Below are 19,737 nucleotides of genomic sequence, written 5' to 3'. Positions count from 1 at the left end.
GTCTCTTTGACTTACATGGTTTGCTGCTGGTATCAAGACACGTGCTTGCTCCTTCACCTACCTCACTCAGTACTTCACTCGCTGCCGAATTAAAGCAGAAAGCTACAAAAAGATTGGATGCACCAGGACTTTAATCTGAAATCTCCCGCATTCACCCGCCCGGCAAAGATGTGAGCTATTCCTCGCTGTTCCACCATGATATCCTGGTGTCCCTCAAGTGTTCTGTTCCTCAAGGCAAGATGTCCGGATCAACATGCCAGTGTCCCTCAATCTGCCAGGCTGGCTAGGCCACTAGGTGCGGGCGCCTTACCATTCGGCCATGCGTCCTTGAGTTGTTTGATGCGAGAACCCTCTGTTTGTATTATGTATCGACGCAGATGGTGAAGAGGGACAAGACGTTGTGGGATACTCAATGCTAAGTGCAGTGAAAGCGCGGTGCTAGCTTGCACGAAGGTACAGTGAACTGTAGGTGAAGACAGGGGCAAGCTGCTTGCTCACGAGCTTAATATCGTTTCGGCAGACACTGTGCATCGCGCGGCATGCCAGTAGCGCTGTTGGCTCAGCAGCAGCAGTAAAGTATTGACAATAGGTTTCGTCAAGCATCTGTGGAGCGATTCGAAGTCACTTCTGCTTGGCTTGCTGTGAGCCACTACGCACTGTGAAGGCAATCCGTAATATTTCGAAGTTAACGAATGTTCACTACTACCTCTGTCGGTTCAGAAGACCAAAACAGGCGGAGTCATAGTACGATATCAATTCCATTGCCTTGCGGTACGGATACGTTGTAAGATAGAATGTGTGGAACAAACGAAATCGCAGGACGACAATGACCATGCTTGCTAAGATCGATATATTCGTCAAAAGAGCTCGTTGTTGGCTCGCCAAAGCATGGTACTATAAATCATCAGTCTCCTTCAACGATGTTAGATCAAAATGACAATGAAGCTCACATCAAATGCGATTATTTCCACTCACTGCGCTATGTAGATCGTTGTGCTTTCATAGCAAACGAAAAGCCACATAGATACGAGTTGCATTCCAGCAAGAACTCGGATCTCTGGCCTAGGCTGAGTCCACATTGAAACTCAACATCTGTAAGGTGGATTCTTCATCTCCTCAATGACGACCTGCAGCCCCGCACAGGCAATACCTTTGTCTTATCTCGTCATGCACCAAACTCAGTACAACGTCCGGCATGCCGAAATGAGTCACAACGCCCGAAGCGGGCTGAAGATGCACCTGCCCGTAACGTGACACCGCGATAATTACGCGTTACATCGCGTGTGTCGCGTTGACGTACCTTGTAGCCACGAAGAGTCCGTGAAACCTCCCGGTCGTTGTATCTGAAGAAGGAAGAGCAATTCGAGGGGCCTCTAGATACCTGTAAACGAGGCTGATGACCGCATTCGAGCATTGCTGCTGCGTTGTCCGTTGTCGCTTTCCTCTAGCGCAAGCCCCGCCAAAAAGCGATCAACAAAACAAGCAAGGTCTTCCATGCACTTCCAAAGTTGCTGCTTAGACCGCAACGGGAGTTGTTGGTAGTGTTGCCTTGCTGCCTGATGTTTATGCACGATTGGTATTGGACACGCGCATTCAGCTCGACGAATGAAGAGTGCTGCATCGCCCGGTTGGCTGGGGCTACGTCGACAGGCGGCAGGGGATGTAAACTTGGCAAGGCTATGTATAAATACCGGCCTCCCCCACACTTTGAGCCCGTTACGCCCCCTCGACAAGCCACAACCTGACAATCCGCGTGTGGTATCTTCACGTCCCATGCTAGATGCACACCAAGTTCTTTTGACGTAGTGTCTTTCTCACGAAAAGCGCGAAATCTAAGAGCTTCCGGAGGTCCCTCATTCTCACAACCCGCGTCAACTAACCTGTCCACTCTTTATAAGTCCCTCTGTCGCTCGTTACGATCCCTCTCTTCGGTCAACATGTTCGGAAAACGTTCGTTTGCTAGTTCAAAGGACCGTTCGGGCAAGATACAGAAACAGCCGAAGAGATCGTTTCGCGATGCTTCTGAACTGAAGCAGAAGCAGAAGAAGATGGTCGAGAAGCTGGATGCGCGCAAGGATAGCCCCATGATGGAGGCGACTTCACCGAGTCTCACCTCTGCCATCGTGACAGTCGTCGTGGGTCCTGACCAGCGACTGTTTGCCGCGCACGAAGATGTCCTGTCACATGCCCCGTTTTTCGCGCAAGCGTTGCGAGGCCAGTTCTTCGAGTCCGCTAATCGACGCATCGACCTGCCTACGGAAGAACCAGAGGTCTTCTCCTGCATCCTCGAGTATCTATACAAGGGCGATTACTACCCCCGCCTGGTTCATGACAGGCGTCGTCAGACCTGGATGCTCGAGGGCGCAATGCCCTCGCCCGACCCAAACAAAACTAGCGACCGCGCCGCCGCTGTCGAGCCAACCTTCTTTCACACCGGTGTGGGTGACGTTATCCTCCGCGACACAGCCGTGTACTGCGCTGCTGATCGCTACGGCCTTGAGGAGCTCAAGAAGCTCTCCCTGCGCAAGCAGGGCCTGCAGAGCGGGATCGAGGTTGGAGTGATCTTGCGCAGTGCTCGGTATGCCTACGAGAACACACCGGACAATGACTCGCGGCTGCGCGCTCATTACCTCGCTTTGATCATTCGCAGCCGGAAAACATTCAAGCGTAGTGGAACCATGCAGATGGAGATGGAGATGGGGGGAAAACTGTTCTTTGACCTGTTCGTGGCGATGTGCAACCATGTCGATGATCTCGTGGACGCGAGGTGAGCCTTGCACATCTTCTGTGTGATCTTTCGTCTTAACCGTAAACGCCTGTAAGTTGACCAACACTAACACACCCCAGCCCCTCCGCTCGCGGCACTCCCAGGACCATCTAAGGTTGCCTCGGCCGCATCTCGTCAAGCACAACTGCAAACACACACCACACACCACACCACTTTGGAGTACCATTAATTTGATCCACTCTCAACTCCCGACAAACCCAAATTGCCAACAAGCGACAACGCTCACGCAACTCGCTCATCGTCACTCAACGTAAAACAGAAAACCCAGAAAAAGACGGAAAGGACACGACTCCTCCCCTGATTTCCTCGGCGTACATCGACGGCCCGGCTGGTTGCAATCATTCTTAACCCCCTCCCCTCCCCTCGCTTCTTCTCCCCTCCCATTTTACTGTGTTTGCTTACCCCCATCACGTCTCTGATGTTCTCTTTAAACGACTTTGCAACGATTCTCCATTCCCACCGCCCCTCTCTGCTTGCGGAGAGAGTACATGTCTACTACGAGACTGCGTTTCCTTTGTTCACTTGTGCGCGTTGGTGGACGGAGTGGGAACTGTTGTTGTTATAGTAAGGGATGTACGGACATTCATTTTCAGAAGTATGGTTCTGCGCTGATCAGGATGACCGCGCTGGAAGGGCTCTTCCCTTGGCGGAAAGGCCCGAAGCGGAAAGATTGATTGAGACCGCTTGGATGGTCAGACTGGCTGCGAAGGATCTTAGTGGCGCGCAATGAGAGATTTAGGCCGCTGCTACATTGATTTGCCTCTGTATGTGTTGCTCATTGTGCATGTTGTCTATTCACGGTGTCTATGAGATGGTATGATGTGGTCTCGAGCACTTCGAGACCAGCTGTCTATATGCCAACCTCGAACTTGCCATGCACCAGGCCCCAGAACTCTTCGACGATATCTTTCTGTCCTTCTCCACCACGCACAGCCATGTATCTTCGCTCGTCCACTCTCGGCTCCCAGTTCCCAGGGTTCGCATCAACAATGATACCGCCAGCTTCTTCGAGGATAATCCACCCAGCACAGACATCCCACGCCCAGCAGCCAGCCTCCCAGTAGATATCCAACCCCCCACTTGCTACTCCACACAAGTTCAATGCTGCAGACCCAAATGACCTCAGCCCATGCACCATCCCCCCGCCGTTCTCCTTCGTCGCTGCCAGATTCTTGAATGTCTCGCTCTTGACCGTGAAGTCGTTCCCACTGCGATCGCTTCCCCATTCAACTGCGACCAGACATGTATTCAGTGTCTCAAGCGGCGTCGGCGGTGTCAGCGGCAGCTTCGTCGTCTGATTCAAGTACGCGCCCTGCCCTTTAATCGCTGAGTACAGCGTCTGCGTAAATGGATTATACACCACGCCAATCACGGGCTTCAGATCAATCGCCAGCCCCAGCGATATCGACACATACGGATACCGGTGTACGAAGTTCGTTGTGCCGTCAATCGGGTCGCAGATGAATGTCGGCGCGGGCGTGAGTGTGTCGCCGGGCTTGTATGTCTCCTCGCCCATGAAGGAGAAGTCGGGGTACTTTTCGCGGAGGGAGGTGGAGATTAGTTTCTCGACGGCTTGGTCGGTTTCGGTGACGAGGTCGACAGAGTTCTTTTTTGAGCCGGAGGATGAGGTAGTTGGTGTGGCGGAGGTGATGCGGGCGGCGGCGCTTTTGGCGACGGAGATCATGAAGTCGTGGATCTCGTTGAGGTTGAGGTCTGCCATGTTGACGACTGGGTGATTGGCTTTGTTGATTGTCGGGTATGAGTGTTCGGGTAAGAATGTTGATGGAAAGCTGTTGAAGCTGCCATGCCCCTCGGTGGGGCAGACAGCTCAGACAGCTCGTGTGGATCTGCAGGATCCATCACGTGTGGCAGCGACTTGGGGTTTGGCATTTTGTGACATTTGAATAGATATGGTGTCGCTACAGACCCTTTGACATTGACCTTATTTAGTATTGCTGCATGCTATTGTTCATTCAGTGTTGCAAATGTCATAATCTGGGGCCCCGCAATCTCCCCGCATCCATCTGAACAGCACAACTCTCGAACCAAGGCACAGTGCCAGGTGAGGTCCTACTGGGGGTGTGTTCCCCAAAAAAACTTATTGTTATATCCGCCCCCTATGTGCACGTTCAGAGCTTGCTCTTCTCCATGCCCTCCCTCTCCGTTTGCTTTCCCAAATCAGTCTTACTCGTCTCCGCCTTCAAGCTCGCTGGGTCGCCCAATTGGGTGTCGTTGACTTGCTTTCCATCCGCATTCGCCAATGTTCCCCTCACCTTCTTAGAATGTGGAAGTTCGTTGTCATTCGTGTCTGACGAGGAGTTTGAGACCAGTGACGAAGCGGTTTTTTGGTTCTCTAGCGTGGGTGGGTTGTCGGTCTCAGGCTTCAGCGAGACATGGTCTCCTAGCTGGGGTGGGTTGCTGCCCGACTTGATGGCAGCTTGCGTCTTGGGGTTATCAAGGGTTCCGCGGACAGTCTTGGAGTGTGGCTTTGACATGGTGATATGTTTGTGGGATGTTATTTGTTGGATTGGGACTTGGTTGGCTGGAACGATGTGAATGGTCAAAACTCTTTACAGATTGCAGGAGACCCTCGATGTTTTATGGTCAAGACTTCCAACGAGAGCCTCGGTAACGCATCATCGACCCTGGATCTGGGGTAAGTGCGCGTTGATGGTTCGCGTCTTTGACAGTCGATTAGCGTGTATAGATGACGTCTGCATTTTGTTGACGTGTGGAACATGCATGTGAGAAACGCCCGTAGTAGCAATGCTACCCGCTCTCAGAAAGAGAAAGTAGCACAGATGAGCATTGTGTTCTTTGTAGCAAGTCCTACTTGCGCCTTGCTGATTCAAGGCATCTTTGATATCGAGTTTCAAGTGCTGCTTACAGTACAACGGCTGCAAAGCGATTCAAGATCAATTACAACTACAAGGACTCCAAGAGCTTGTGAGAAAGGCGAGTCATGATGGAGACATAATAGACTGTTCATAACACTTTCGAAGTTAGTCGTCGCAAGTTTCTGAGTGCGCAGAAGTTCAAGATGGTCGTGGAAACGGCTGTGTTAGCGTATCAACTTGCGCCATGCAGCCTTGCTGGGTCTCACCATAACCTCGGCATCTTCAAAAGACAATGTCAACACGCCCGCCGCAGCGACCCCACGAAGGCCACGAACTACCACGATGATAGAAGCCGATATCGTCAGACTGTCGTCGATACCATGGGCCGCCAATCTCATCAACGACAAGCGCTGGACGCCTACGCCGAGCTCTAATCAAATTCCAAAGCCCACGGGCGAGGATTCGTTCTTCGCAGAGACGCTTGACACCGGTCGCACGATACGAACGATGTTGACGCTGAGACCAACCAAAGAAGAGGAGGGTGATCTGGCATACAAAGAGCTGTTGGTCATTCTGGATTTGGGCGACGGCCTCAATGGTTACGCACAGGTTCTGCACGGGGGCTTTGCGGCTACACTCTTAGATGAAACCTGCGGAGGCCTTATCCAGTTGAATGTCTTTGAGAAAGCGAAGAGGCTGGGCCCTCAGCATGTCGTGAATTACCTCACAGCCTGTAGGTGGTTCCCGGGCAGAGCTGTTGGTCTCAAGGCTAACAAGGGTGCTACAGATCTGAAGACGATTTATAAGAAGCCAGTACCAGTTCCTGGTCCCGTTTTGTGTACCGCAAAGATAGAGCGACAAGACGGCAGGAAGCTATATGTACGTGCGACGATCGAGGACGGCGCAGGAACTGTGTACACCACCGGAGAGTGCATGTTCATCCAAGTCAAGCCGAAGCTATAAAAGGCGTTCTTGGCCCGGGTTCGAGTGATACTTCTCAAGCAGCCAATGTGGGCATACCTGGCTGTACTGTCTCGGACATCACCTCCGGACACAAAGGCATTAGACATCCCGTGGGACCGCATATCACATGTGCGTAGAAGGCACAAGTCTTGACGGCAGGTGCTCCGAGGGAGGAAGATCTGCTCGGCAGATCAAACTATGGGCGAGACCTCGCTACCTCGGAGCTCATAACGGCTTGGAAGACTGCAGCATGACTGGCTGCAGCGATATGTTGCTGACTGGTGGTTGGTTGCGATATCATCTTCAGGGCGTTCTGCTGTGGCGATCCTTGCGCCTGATACTGGAGTGCATTCTGAGAAGGTCTACGGAGTTTGCAAGCTCTATCCTCATAGCAGGAACATTCGCAATGATTGGTTGGGATGGAGCTAAAGGTAAATGTGTCGAGCACATGACTGGTCAAAACCTAAGCCCCTTAATATATCCGTTAGCGCCATCTGATCTACCTCGTGCAACTCTTCAGCTCTAAGTCTCCCTTCCAAGCTGCAAGAGTCTGGGGTACGTCCGTGTAGTGAACGATCCGCAACAGGCATCAACTCCGGTTACCACCCCCTGACAAGGATGCGCCGTTCCGCTGTGCTCTTTATTTCGACTACCGTTCGATCAACACAGAAAACAACTGGAGATCTATGCGCCGCGTTTTAAATCCACTTCTGTCCTTGCATATGCATTAATCCTTCGGCTCTCAAGACATCTCGCTCGGGCCAGTCTTGCAACGGCTGCAGTGCAGTCAACTTTGGGTTCTGCAGGGTCAAACCTGAGGTCATCTCTTCCACCTCCATGCCATTGTGTCTTGGAAGGCGCACGCGACTACCGCCAGGGCTAGATCTACCAACTTTCTGTGCGAAGAAGGTTACAGTGGTGTGTCCATGGTTCAGCGCCTCGATGCAAGCACGCGCGCATTGCGGAAAAGGTCATGTCGCAACTTCCATGGACGTGGAAGATATATGCAGTGTAACAGTCACGGGGCAAGCCCATGGCTTACCCACAAAACACCATGGCCACGAGGTAAGAGAATAGACTGCAGGGGTTTACACTAAACGCTAAAATCATAGTAGCAGCGGCGATGACTTCCAGAACCGTTATGGACATCTAGAAAAGATTGGAAAACTCCTCATCACATGCCTCCGTCTTGTGTCGCTCAGTGGTTGGACATGGTTTGACGGGGATTAAACGGTCGAGCCGACCCGGTGACATGTGCCTATTCAAGGTTAGCCCCTCGACCTCTTCAGCGATTTTGTACTCTGCTTCGACACTTTGTCCTTGCTTCCATAGTGCCCTCATTTTACTCAATGCTCGTACGCGCCTTGTACTAGACCGCATCAGCTCATCCAAGAGAGGGATTGCCGACAATCACTATGGAATGCCATAATGCGAAACGGAGCCGTGTCCGCCAGAACACCAACCGAAGTTTGGCCTGGCGTATGACCGTTCATTCAAGGACCAGGCAGTGGAGTGGGCCTGCTGTGGCGACCAGTCATAAGGGCTTTCTAACTCCATGGAATGCTCGGTGCTCAAGCATCCCTATGGATGACCAGATGTCTCTCGGAGGGGCAGGGGTTCACTTGCGCCTTTCCACAACTCCTCTGCGAGTGGGGCAAAGGAAAATGGGCTTCAACCCTGAAATAAATAGACACGCCGCTCCTGCTGCAAAAATGGATTCTCACAGGCTCCTTCCCGCTTGCTCTGAGCACGCGTACACTGAGCGCGTCCACGTCCTTATTTGATAGCTTGCGCTACGCCTCTGGTGTACCCACTTCACACGATCATGCATATCCTCTCAGTTGTGCTCTGCCTTTGGGTAGCTTACACCCAGAGTGCGGTCATAGGTAGGTTCACTAGATGCTGCAGTTATGTCATGTAGCTAACGTGCCTTCCCAACAGCGCCCCTCCCTCGCGCTGCAGATGCTGTTTCTACAAGATCACAATCTGTCGTTTTGGACGAGAAACTACAGCCACGAGTAGCTGCTGATGGCTACTGGCTGAACGACCTATCCGGCAAGGGCATCGCTCCGTTCAACCCAAATCCAGCTGCATACAAGGTTTTCCGAAACGTGTTGGACTATGGAGCAAAGGGTGCGTATCTTCACTGCTTAAACCGAAGCCTGGCTTACTTCATAAGGTGACGGTGTCACTGACGACTCGGATGCAATCAACCGTGCGATCAGCGACGGAAACCGCTGCGGTCCATCTGTATGCGACTCGTCGACTGATACTCCTGCTGTCGTGTACATTCCATCTGGCACGTACCTCATCGGCAAACCGATCATCTTCTATTACATGACTCAGCTCATCGGTAACCCTCGAAGTCTACCGACTCTCAAAGCTTCAGCCAGCCTTGACGCTTTAGCCTTGATCGATGGAAGTCCTTACAACAACAATGATGGCTCACCTGGTTGGACCTCTACCAACTTGTTTATGCGCCAGATTCGAAACTTGATCATCGACGGTACTGCCAGACCTCCAACTTCAGGGTTCCAGGCTATTCATTGGCCGGCTTCGCAGGCAACTACGATCCAGAATGTCAAGATTCGCATGACTCAAGCATCAAATTCTGTCCATGCTGGTATCTTCGTGGAGAATGGTAAGTCCTCTTGTAAGAGTGACATGATTCGTACTGACTCTAGTTAGGATCTGGAGGCCACATGGCCGACCTCGATATCGAGGGAGGTTTGTATGGTATGAACATCGGTAACCAGCAGTTCACCATGCGTAATGTCAAGATCTCCAAGGCTGTCGTCGGTATCTCCCAAATCTGGAGTTGGGGTTGGCTATACTCGGGCTTGACAATTAGCGACTGCGGTACCGCCTTTTCTATGACAAACGGAGCACAAAGCAACAAGCTTGAGGTTGGATCAGTCGTCATCATCGACAGCGAAATCACCAACTGCCCTACTTTTGTTGACCAAGCATGGACAAGGAGCACGACTCCCATCGGCGCCGGACAGCTTGTCATCGAGAATGTCAAGCTGAACAACGTACCAGTCGCAGTAAAAGGACCCAGTGGCGCCACAGTTCTTGCAGGCGGATCCATCACTATAGGCACCTGGGGCCAGGGCAATAGGTACACACCCAATGGACCAGAGAAGTTCCAGGGCCCTATGACAACAGCAGCCCGGCCTGAAGGGCTTCTCGACAACGGCAAGTTCTACTCGAAGTCGAAACCTCAATATGAGAACCTGGGCGCGGGCAGTTTTGTAAGCGCTCGTGGTTCCGGTGCTACAGGTAACGGCAACACAGACGACACCTTTGCTGTGCAGAATGCCATCAACCAGGCTGTATCGGAGAACAAAGTTCTGTTCTTCGAGCATGGTGTCTACCGAGTCACTAACACGCTCGACTTCCCACCCGGTCTCCGTGCGGTCGGAGAGACTTTCTCAGTCATCATGGGCTCTGGCAGCACCTTCGCAGACCAGAACAACCCCAAACCAATCGTTCGAATCGGTCAAGCGGGCCAGAGTGGAAGCATCGAATGGTCAGACATGGTCGTACAGACTCAAGGAGGCACCCCTGGAGCTAAGCTCATCGAATACAATCTGAGGTCCGCCCGTGGCTCAGGTATCTGGGACGTTCATACACGCGTCGGAGGAGCCAAAGGTACTGGACACCAGGTTGCGCAGTGTCCTACCGGATCGGTCAACCCCCAGTGCTTTGCCGCGCACACTAACGTCCACATTACCAGCTCTGCCTCGGGAGCGTACTTTGAGGTAAGCGGATGTGTATCAACAATACAAGATCCTTGCTAACATTTCTGACAGAACAACTGGTTTTGGACAGCAGACCATGACCTTGATGATTGGAACTCGACACGCGTTTCCATCTTCACTGGGCGTGGCCTCCTGATTGAGGGTAGGGGCACCTGGCTATGGGCAAACGGCGTTGAGCACCACGCCTTGTACCAATACCAGTTCAACAAAGCATCAGACATCTTTGCCGGCTTCATCCAGACCGAAACCCCTTACTACATGCCGACACCAGATGCACTCAGTCAACCCTACGTGCCACAGGCAGCCTACAGCGATCCTGTCTACACATCTGGCCAGCGCGCATGGGGACTCCGTGTTGTCGACTCGACCAACGTTCTCATCTATGGTGGTGGTCTCTACTCGTTCTTCATCAACTACGATGTGTCTTGTAGTTCCCCCGATGCACCGCAGGGCAGAAGAATTTGTCAAAGTCAAATCCTGAGCATCGAGGGAGCAACGAGCTTCCAAGCCTTTGCGTTGAGCGAAGTCGGAGTTGAACAGATGCTGACTATCAATGGTGAGCAAAAGGCCATATGGTCCGACAACCTGAGTGTGTACCCGGACACCATTGGCTACATCAAGTACAACATCTAGAAGCATGTAAGGGTACTGGTGCAGTCATCTTCAGTATATAGGTTGCATTAGCGACGGAGTTCATTCGTCTGTGGTTGGTGTGTGGAATTGGATTTGGCTCATACATAGTACGAATGTCACAGCCAAAATCTGGAAATGTCTCCAATACCTCTTCATCTCTTCATTCGGGGTATCTCTCGTGTCTATATCCTATACTCCTTGGTCTATGATATCGCGCAGCGATACGCTGTTCAACCACTCACTCCAAGCTCACTGGGCCTCAGTCCGCTGTGGTGCCCAACCTTTCAACCATGCTCTTGCCTTGTCCAGATCGCCATTCTCGGCCTCGAGTGCAGCGACGCACCATTCCATACCATATCCACCTTTCCCTTCAATACCCTTCTCAGCCGTCAACATTTCGGCTAATGTGCGACGCTTCTGGCTCGCTTCGTCAACGCAGAATTGCAGCGGCGTACTGTAACCCCTCCCATCCATACCGTCCAAAAACGGCTTGACCATCGGAATGGCCTCTCTCGTAGGCACCGACTGATCCCCCTGGCCCAAGTTCTTCCGGCCCGCACGACAAAACTCGTTCCTGCACCACGGCTTCCCGCATCCCGTCAGCAGCTGGCTCAAATACCTTCTCTCGATCCGGCGCCTTAGCGCCTTGCCCTCAGGATCATGCAGCGACACATACAACGGCCCAAAGCACACACTGCACAGCCCAATCTCATTCCCCGGCCCCTGTCCCTTGCGCGTCCCCGCACGCGTATCCCCCATCTTATTCGCGCCGTCCTGGGTGCGCCCGCAGTTCTCATTCCGACACACACGCGGCGCAGGGCGCGATAAGCGCTCGAGGTCGTGGTGCCGCAGATGCGTCTCCATGTCTCTGAAGCGCACGATCTTGTCGCATAAGTGACATTCTGTCGTGCGCCCGCCGTCGGCAAGCTCGTGCGGTGTCAGCCCCGAGAGCAGGAGCTCTGGGTTCGGCGGCGCGGTCGGGTCGCCTTCCTGCGCGACCTGCAGGTGGCAGAAGCGGCAGAGGATGAGCTTGCCGGGACAGATTGTGGTTTTGTGGTGCGCGAGGGTGGGGAGTGAGGAGAAGGAGAGACTGCAGGAGTTGCAGGTTTGAGGCGTGTGGTAGATGGCGTTGTGTTTGCGGAGGCTGAGGGAAGTGTTGCCGGTGAATGTGTCGTGGGGACAGTGCCAGTGGTTTTGGAATGCGGGAGAGCGCTTTTGGAAGACGCGGCCGCAGCCTTGGGGGCAGAGGATGTTGTTGCGCAGACAGAAGTTTTCGTGTAGGAAGAGTGAGCCTTTGGGTATCCGTTGGGCACAGTTCTTGCACTGTACTTCGTCGGCGCCGTGTGTCGCATCCTCGATCGTTTCCACGTCGTTTGTTGTCTGTGCCTTCGGATTGAATATCGACACCCTAAGGTGGAATGGCTTTGGTGTACTCGATGGTGACTCTGAAGGGTATGCGCGGACTGATATCCAAACAGCCTCTGCTCCGTCGAGCTCTGCGTTCGTAGGCCGTATCCGAATGCGTTTCGGGTATTGGCTGGACACATCCGCGAATGCATGCTCATCCTCTCGTGGTCGAACACGCTGTTGTGCCGAATACGGGCTTACGTAGAGGTCGATCTCTTCGTCATCGTCCACTCCGCTGAGGGCGATCTCGAGTCCTTGTGATCTATCCCATGACTCTAGTTCGAAGTCAACGTACTCGCTCTCGAGTACCTGCCCGTCTTTGCCCTGGAAGATGTCAATTGCACCTCCAACAGAACTGCCCTCCGTTGTGCCCGGCGCTTTTTGCCTCTTCGCAACGATGCTCTTCAGCGTCTCTCGTGCCTGCTCTTCATTCAGAGCCTCGATGTCGACTTCAAGATCGGTATCAACGACGCATATGCCGTCTCCTTCTGGTTTGAATCCATCAACTAGAAAGCGGAACTCCTCGCGCTTGCCACCCAGCCCGCGCCCGCCGTATACGACGAGGACCTCGCCGTTGGTCAGGGTGGTGAAGTTCGAGCGCAGGTGCTCTTCGAGAAGCGACTTCCAGTCCTCAGGGTCGTAGCCTGCTTCGAGCGGTCGCAGCTTGACAAAGGTGCCTTTGGGGAGTTGCTTGGCATGTACCGTAATCTTGGTCGAGGCGGCGCCGTTCACTGCCTCGCCATCGCCCATGACCTCGTCGCCGCCATCTCGGCCGTTCGGGCTTGTGCCTGTTGAAGACTCTACGGAACCGGCCTCGATTCCCAGAGCGTCTCTCAAGAGACTGCTGAGAACAATATGTCCCTCTTCCGCCGAGAACTCGCGTATTCCTGCATGTACAACCCTGCCGTTCTCTGGGTTGACGAGTCGAAAGGTGAGCGGGTGCGGCAACTGCTGGTAGCGGTCCTGAAACTGGGCGCGGGCCTGCCGCTCGGCAGCATGGGTGTATGGGTTGAAAGGGTCGAACGAAGTGATGTGGGGGCGGTCCGCGTCTAAGGTGACAACGGGGGCTGCAGCAAGCAGCTGTTCCAACGCGGAGGGCGGTAGGAGGATCTTATCGCCGGGCAGCTGCGTGCTCTGAGTGTTGTGGGCAAGTGTGTACTGCACAGACCACTTGAGCTCTGCTGGCTCAGCGTCGGTGGCCATTGTGGTACTCGTTACTGTGGGTGCATGCAAGATATGTCAAGAGCGAACATCGACCTCATATCTGGGGTATCATATCGTGAGTGAAGGCAAAATGTCGCTGACACACGCGATGCGGCTCGCCGTCTGGAAGATTCGAAGCCTCGTTTGGGAGACATCGTCATACGCTAAGAGTGGCTGCTTATCGATAAGCAAAGCCAAAAGCACGCGACGCGTCGACGCAACGGCGTCTGGAGGCGCTCAGGAACACGATGCTGTGCTGCTGCATGCCATGTTGGACAACAAACAAACTGCGAGTGGCTCATCTGGCAGGTACGATGCACGGCGACTTCGCTCGCCGCGCCGTGCTGACCGACTCTATCACGCAATGTCGCCGTGACCATCACTCGTTCAGATTCCATCTGATAATTGTGTCTGCTAAACGGCGCCCCGCCCTGCCGATAGCTCCGCGACCCCCAGATCTATCCCATTGTTTCCCCTGCGGCCCGGTCGTGTCAGCTTGCTTGCCAGCTGCCTTGACGGCCATTGTTTTGGCCTGTTTCTTCAATCCGCACCCAAGACTTTCATAACGCTTGGCCGCCATGCTGTGTTCCAAGTTGTGCTTCACGGTGAACCCTGATCTTGCAGAGAGCTCTCTACTTCCAGACGTCGGTGATTCTTGGCTGTGGCTTCTGCGCGCGTCGGCGCTATGCTTTTGGATGATCGCTATCAGGGAAGCCAACAAATCCCACTCTGTAAGTTCAACCGCGCCAGTCCTTACTACACGCGGTGTATCAAGCGCCGCCCTCAACACCACGTCCTGCAGGGTCAGACTTGTGGCACGTGTCGTCTGGGCTGCTGTCCCTCCCTGTGAATAAGACGTTGGTGAGTACCCTCCTAACCTCCAGCGTCGTCTGGTTGTATCCCTCGTCCCAAGCTCCGTCCTGGTCGCGTCATCCAAGTTGCGACACCTTGTTATCATGGGCCCCTCCGTGTTATCCAATGGCCTGCCTACCTCCCTGGTGGATGTTCTCTCCAACTCCTTGATCTTGCACCAAACTGCTCCTTACCTGCCTGTATCCTCGCTTTGCGCTCTGTCGTCGACATCCAAAGCTCTGTACGACGTCATCCGCCAATCGCCCGAAGCTTTTCGATATCTCGATCTGTCACCCGTCAAGTCCGCGATTGTACCCTTTGATGGCCCACTCGATGGCGGCGGTATCAGCTGGCGCGCTGAGCGCATGGACGAGTCACTGTCCGAGGACGACTTTTACTCCGGTCCCCTTCGCGGTATCGTCTACAGACTCGAGAAGCAGCGCGTCCTACGTAATATACATACGCTGGTTCTGGATGGGTTGAGCGTGACAGCGGAGTTCGTCAAGGAGCTCATTACCGAAGACCGATACAATGTCAGACTGCTGTCAATCCGGGAAGTCAAGCACTTGAACGAGCGAAAGCTTCAGCAGTATCTCAGATATGCAGTCCGCCCGTCGAGGCCCGAAGGCACCCCTCGAGTCAAGGGCATTTACATGTTCGGGCCCCGCGATCGACAATGCGAACCGGAGACACCACGAGCGCCCTTTCCTTCTGCTTCCCGTGGCGTTATGTCTTCACAAGGAGCTCAGATCGGCGCACAATGGAACCAGAAGTCGTCTCACGCTCTGAACACTGCGTTGGCGCGGACTCAGGATAGATGGTATCAGTCGTCTGGCAAGATGATCGCAAGGCGGCCTTCTCCAGAATGGGCTGAGGTTGTGCAGGCGTGCGAGGGACTCATCTCCTTTGATGCCGTTCTCTGTCGAGGACCACGTCACGACCCGAGTAAAGCCTATGCCAGCAGCATGCCGCATCCAGCCGCGTTCCTCAGGCCTACTATTGCGACTGTGGCGCTGGGACCAACTGGCTGCGAGACGTGCCATTCTGCTTCTGAGGGCCCAGCGATTTTCGCCGATTCGCCTGCGACTCAGTTCCCTCTTCTGAGCCCCGTACCACTCCACGGAAGCACACTACGTGCGGCCAAAGTCCCACATACAATCGATGGATCAGGCCCGCCACCTCTGTATATGCGTTGCGAAGACTGTCTGAAAGGCCGCTGGTGCGAGAGATGCCACAAGTGGTGGGACGAGGACTGCTACGCTGGATCAACTGTTGCCCAACGAACCGAACTCCAACAGACCGAGCTTGCGGAGACCTTGACAACCAACGGCACGACTTCCATGGTTCCGAAGCAAACCATCAAGGTACATATGGGCTTTTGCGTAGATCACTGTCTGGTCGGCGAAATGATGGACGGCGCAGGAAGCAATGGGATGTGGGGATGAACAACATACCTTGGCGCGCAAGGCAATGGCCCTACCTGAAGGCATTTACCATGCAGCTGGATCCGGACTCAGTCTCCATGACTGGACTTGGAACCTGCTTTTGGATGATGGCACCTCGGACCTGGCTTTGTCGCGCCAAGGTATGTGCTCGGTATATTACACAGAAACAGGCTGACGTGAACTCTTACAGATCATCGGTGTTCGACGTGACTGCTTCGGTTGTGGCCATACAGTAAGTGCTGTTGCTCGATAATCTTGGAGTCGCACTGACGCGTTGTAGTGTATAAGCTGCAAGGAGCTTTTCATCCGACAGTGTAAGAAATGCCAGAACGAATATTGCCTCGAAGACAACGATGCATCATCTGACACCTTGGTGAGTGGGCAGACGCCTCGTCTTACGCGTGGACTTTTACAGCTTGCACATGCTGATACCATAATAGTGTGACTGGTGCAACTTTACTTCGCGGCGTACCGTCGAGATGTATTAGGTTGTGCGCAGGCGTGACGCCACTGAATCACCTCTGAGCTGAAGCTCGGTGAACTGCATTTGGAGTAAGGACGGTGTGAGATGGAAATGATTATGAGCCTATGCATGGCGTTTATATTGATACCCCCCTCATTCCTAGTAAATGCATGACTGCTCTTGACATCTACTTGCGCCAAAAAAAAAGATTTGGCCTCTGATTGCTAGCATTGTCAGTATCTCCACATGTGTCACAGTGGTCTCACTTTGTCTTCGCAATTCTGTTGGTCCCAGAACTGCTGAATGCCTACAGAGATACTCTTCAACACATCTACACGTGACGGCTGCGGAGAACGGCCGGCGAATCAGCTCCAAGAAGCTCCGAGCCAACGATAACATGTGGCTGCCATTCCTGGGCTTCAACGAACAACGAGACATTCGCATTTGCTTTTCCTTTTCCTTTCACGCACTCACATCCTGGTCTGGTTGTCGACTCGCTCTCTTCGCATTACCTGTCGTTCCCTTACCCACCCGCGGTGACGTCGCTCGGTCCCTCCACGTAACGAGTTCAGCCAACACGGAGACAGCGACTCCAGGCTTCCACATTAGTAACCTTCAGTCCACGTCCACCTCAGTCTGCTCTCCACTATCTCTCTTGATTCACGAACCCTTGCACACGCGATAGACACAATGGCATCCTACGGTTACGGACAGAACCCTCAATACGGCGGTGGGGGTGCGCAAAACCTCCAATTCTACTCCTCCTCATTCTCGAATCAGCCAGTGTCCGGGCACTCGACGCCCTTCCAAGCCAACTACGGTGCGCCGCAAGCTCAGGCTTTCCCTACACAATATGGTCAAGGGTTCTCGGCGCCCGGTGTTAGTGGACAGATGGGCATGGGAGAGTCAGGGCTGCGGACAGGATGGCTAGCGGCGTTTGGTGCAGAAGGATACGAAGGGGAACCACCACTGCTGGAGGAACTTGGCGTCAACTTCGGACACATTCAGTCGAAGACACTTGCGGTGCTGAACCCTTTCAGGCGGATTGAACCGCACGTCATGGACGACAGCGATGTCGCGGGTCCTATTCTATTCTTCTTCATCTTCGGCACATCGCTTCTGGTAGGGAAAACGGCCATTCTCAAAATATCGGGAAGCTAACATGTTACAGCTCTCTGGAAAGCTTCATTTCGGTTACATCTACGGCACGTTGACTTGCATCGAACTATTGAATACCCTCTAACGTTGCGATAGGATTGGGACTTGTAGGCACAATACTGCTTCACCAGATCATCTCGCTCATGTCACCACCTATAAGCGCGGATGAGGCCGTAGCAGGCCAGGACCACGGACACCCGCGCGGCTCCCACCTTGGTTCATCGTTGACATACCCTCGATCAGCTTCAATTGTGGGCTACTGCCTGCTTCCTCTTGTTCTGGTTTCAACCCTGGGCATTGTCGTGCCTCTGGACGGCCTCTTCGGCTACATTGTCACAATCCTGTCTATCATGTGGTGCTCATACTCTTCTAGCTCCATGTTCACCGTTGCTGGTAAGTGGTCAGATATCGCGGTGTAGTACAGCATGCTAACTTTTTGCAGGCCGCATGACTTCGATGAGAGGACTTGTCGCCTACCCTATGGTATTGTTCTATGGCAGCTTTGGCATCATGGCTATCTTTAGCTCTCGAGGCACTGGACAACTGGGCAAGGTGGCAGCTGGACAGGCATGAGGGACGAGGAAGGTCACAAAAAGCGCATATGGCGAATTACGAGCATACAGCGAACGGCGTACGGTACCATGAAGTAGAATACAAAACTTAACAACGGCAAGTTTGACATTCACACGTTGAGCATCGATCAGCCAATCGGCGCGCGGCAATTGGTTAGTGCATCGCAGCGGAATGACGACGAGGACCCTGCCCTGCACTTCCCGAGCTGCGGCCAAATTCTTTCTCCCCCGAGATCTCCGCCACGCGCTGACCATCAACGTATACCCTTCGTCGCCTCCTCTTCTCAATCTAATTATTCTTCTGTACAGTACTTAATCATGGGTTGGTTTTGGGCAGACACTACGCCTTCCGCGCCCGCAGCGCCTGTTGCGCAGCACCCCATGCCGGTAGGCAACGCAGAGCCTCCTGTATGTTTATCATGCGCATGCACTAGACGTATCTCACAGATGATAGCCACAATGTCCCATGCACAAGAAGGCGACACCACCTGTCAAAGCAGAACAGGCACAAGTCCCCAAGGGCGCCTGCCCCTACGTCCCTCCCGAGAACGCATCATCGACCCCCGAGCCCAAGACCGGCCTTCTCGCAAAGCTAAACCCCCTCAACAACATGTTCTCCGAACTCGACAACAAGAAAGCCGACATTCAATCTCGCGACCTCCCCCTCTCCCGCGAAGCCTCCACGATCCCTAAAGGCGACGGCTCGCTCTGGGAGTACCCCTCGCCGCAGCAAATGTACAACGCCATGCTGCGCAAAGGCTACGTCGACACTGACGTAACCGCCGTCGAGTCCATGGTCTCCGTGCACAACTTCCTCAACGAGGGCGCTTGGGCCGAGATCATGGGCTGGGAGCGGCGGTTCGCGCGCGGACTCAAAGAAGGGTACGAGATCTGCAAGAACGGCGAGCAGCTTGCGAATCTGAAGCTGGGCACCGCCGAGGACGGCATCTTCGATACAACGACGTGGGATGTGAGAGACGTTCCGCCCCCGAAGTTGCTGAGGTTTACGGGTCGCCCGACGGAGAGAACGCCTAAGGCAACTGTTATGCAGTGGCTGGGCTGGATTAATCCTGAGAAATACGGCACGGCGCCGCCGTTCGATCGCCACGATTGGTTCGTCGAGCGGTGCAATGAGCAGGGCTGTAAAGAAGTTCGATATGTGATTGATTACTACGAGGGCGAGGCCGTGTCGGACGACGAGCCCGTGTTCCATCTGGATATCCGGCCTGCGGTTGACGGGCCGACTAGCGCGGCAGAGAGGTTGATTCGCTCCGGCACCGAATTCTGGTGGCAGGCGAGTGGCGGGAGTGCGCGGATGCTGAGGAAGCTGCAGGAGGAAAAGAAGAGGAGGGAGGAGGAGATGGCTGCCAAGAGTAGGCAATATAACTAAGTCCTCGATTCCATGGGGACCGATGCGAGGGAGAATGTATAACGGAGACTATGCGTATGAGGCATTGCGCGGCGTTTGGGCTTTTTGTATGATTGGGTTGTACAACAAATGGCTCTTGTTAGGGTTCGAAGCATGTTTGCTTGAGCTTTGTTTCTTTTCTTTCTGATGAATTGCATACCTTACGCAGTCTGGAATCTCTGCTATAGCTCTGACAGGTTCTCTAATGACGATACGTCTTCTTCGCAAGCCTCGCAACTACACT

The 19,737-nt window shown here is 53.7% G+C and overlaps 8 protein-coding genes across 8 annotated transcripts; 6 read left to right on the top strand and 2 right to left on the bottom strand.

The window, feature by feature from the left end:
• Positions 1-1,937: 1,937 nt before the first annotated feature.
• On the top strand, positions 1,938-2,881 carry BU25DRAFT_453398 (uncharacterized protein; the record flags this gene model as incomplete). Its single annotated transcript, XM_033700090.1, has 2 exons — positions 1,938-2,767; positions 2,848-2,881. 2 exons carry the CDS (start codon positions 1,938-1,940, stop codon positions 2,879-2,881), a joined length of 864 nt encoding a protein of 287 aa, XP_033567844.1.
• Positions 2,882-3,626: 745 nt separating this feature from the next.
• Positions 3,627-4,514, bottom strand: BU25DRAFT_436070 (inositol monophosphatase). The gene has a single exon (XM_033700001.1). It carries the CDS (start codon positions 4,506-4,508, stop codon positions 3,639-3,641), a length of 870 nt encoding a protein of 289 aa, XP_033567843.1. The 5' UTR covers positions 4,509-4,514; the 3' UTR covers positions 3,627-3,638.
• A 365-nt stretch (positions 4,515-4,879) lies between these two features.
• BU25DRAFT_405524 (uncharacterized protein) lies at positions 4,880-5,399 on the bottom strand. The gene has a single exon (XM_033699806.1). The coding sequence runs from the start codon at positions 5,281-5,283 to the stop codon at positions 4,918-4,920; it is 366 nt and encodes a 121-aa protein (XP_033567842.1). The 5' UTR covers positions 5,284-5,399; the 3' UTR covers positions 4,880-4,917.
• A 531-nt stretch (positions 5,400-5,930) lies between these two features.
• Positions 5,931-7,056, top strand: BU25DRAFT_356210 (uncharacterized protein). The gene is made up of 2 exons (XM_033699602.1): positions 5,931-6,358; positions 6,413-7,056. The coding sequence occupies exons 1-2, from the start codon at positions 5,968-5,970 to the stop codon at positions 6,586-6,588; spliced, it is 567 nt and encodes a 188-aa protein (XP_033567841.1). The 5' UTR covers positions 5,931-5,967; the 3' UTR covers positions 6,589-7,056.
• Positions 7,057-8,413: 1,357 nt separating this feature from the next.
• On the top strand, positions 8,414-11,062 carry BU25DRAFT_436068 (glycoside hydrolase family 55 protein; the record flags this gene model as incomplete). Its single annotated transcript, XM_033700000.1, has 5 exons — positions 8,414-8,495; positions 8,611-8,721; positions 8,768-9,229; positions 9,277-10,352; positions 10,404-11,062. The coding sequence occupies 5 exons, from the start codon at positions 8,414-8,416 to the stop codon at positions 10,983-10,985; spliced, it is 2,313 nt and encodes a 770-aa protein (XP_033567840.1). The 3' UTR covers positions 10,986-11,062.
• Positions 11,063-14,551: 3,489 nt separating this feature from the next.
• On the top strand, positions 14,552-16,543 carry BU25DRAFT_444336 (uncharacterized protein; the record flags this gene model as incomplete). Its single annotated transcript, XM_033700037.1, has 4 exons — positions 14,552-15,811; positions 16,083-16,124; positions 16,173-16,265; positions 16,333-16,543. The coding sequence occupies 4 exons, from the start codon at positions 14,552-14,554 to the stop codon at positions 16,378-16,380; spliced, it is 1,443 nt and encodes a 480-aa protein (XP_033567839.1). The 3' UTR covers positions 16,381-16,543.
• Positions 16,544-16,767: 224 nt separating this feature from the next.
• Positions 16,768-18,198, top strand: BU25DRAFT_405517 (protein transport protein yip1). Its single transcript, XM_033699805.1, has 4 exons — positions 16,768-17,477; positions 17,527-17,560; positions 17,610-17,906; positions 17,956-18,198. Exons 1-4 carry the CDS (start codon positions 17,046-17,048, stop codon positions 18,084-18,086), a joined length of 894 nt encoding a protein of 297 aa, XP_033567838.1. The 5' UTR covers positions 16,768-17,045; the 3' UTR covers positions 18,087-18,198.
• A 69-nt stretch (positions 18,199-18,267) lies between these two features.
• On the top strand, positions 18,268-19,717 carry BU25DRAFT_356199 (cytochrome c and c1 heme-lyase). Its single transcript, XM_033699601.1, has 2 exons — positions 18,268-18,493; positions 18,540-19,717. Exons 1-2 carry the CDS (start codon positions 18,404-18,406, stop codon positions 19,473-19,475), a joined length of 1,026 nt encoding a protein of 341 aa, XP_033567837.1. The 5' UTR covers positions 18,268-18,403; the 3' UTR covers positions 19,476-19,717.
• Positions 19,718-19,737: the final 20 nt, after the last annotated feature.

This window comes from Macroventuria anomochaeta (genome assembly GCF_010093625.1).
Source record: "Macroventuria anomochaeta strain CBS 525.71 unplaced genomic scaffold BU25scaffold_1, whole genome shotgun sequence".
In the NCBI taxonomy this organism is placed as follows: Eukaryota; Fungi; Ascomycota; class Dothideomycetes; order Pleosporales; family Didymellaceae; genus Macroventuria; species Macroventuria anomochaeta.
Note: the sequence above shows the minus strand (reverse complement) of the source record. Positions and strands in the feature narration are given on the sequence as shown.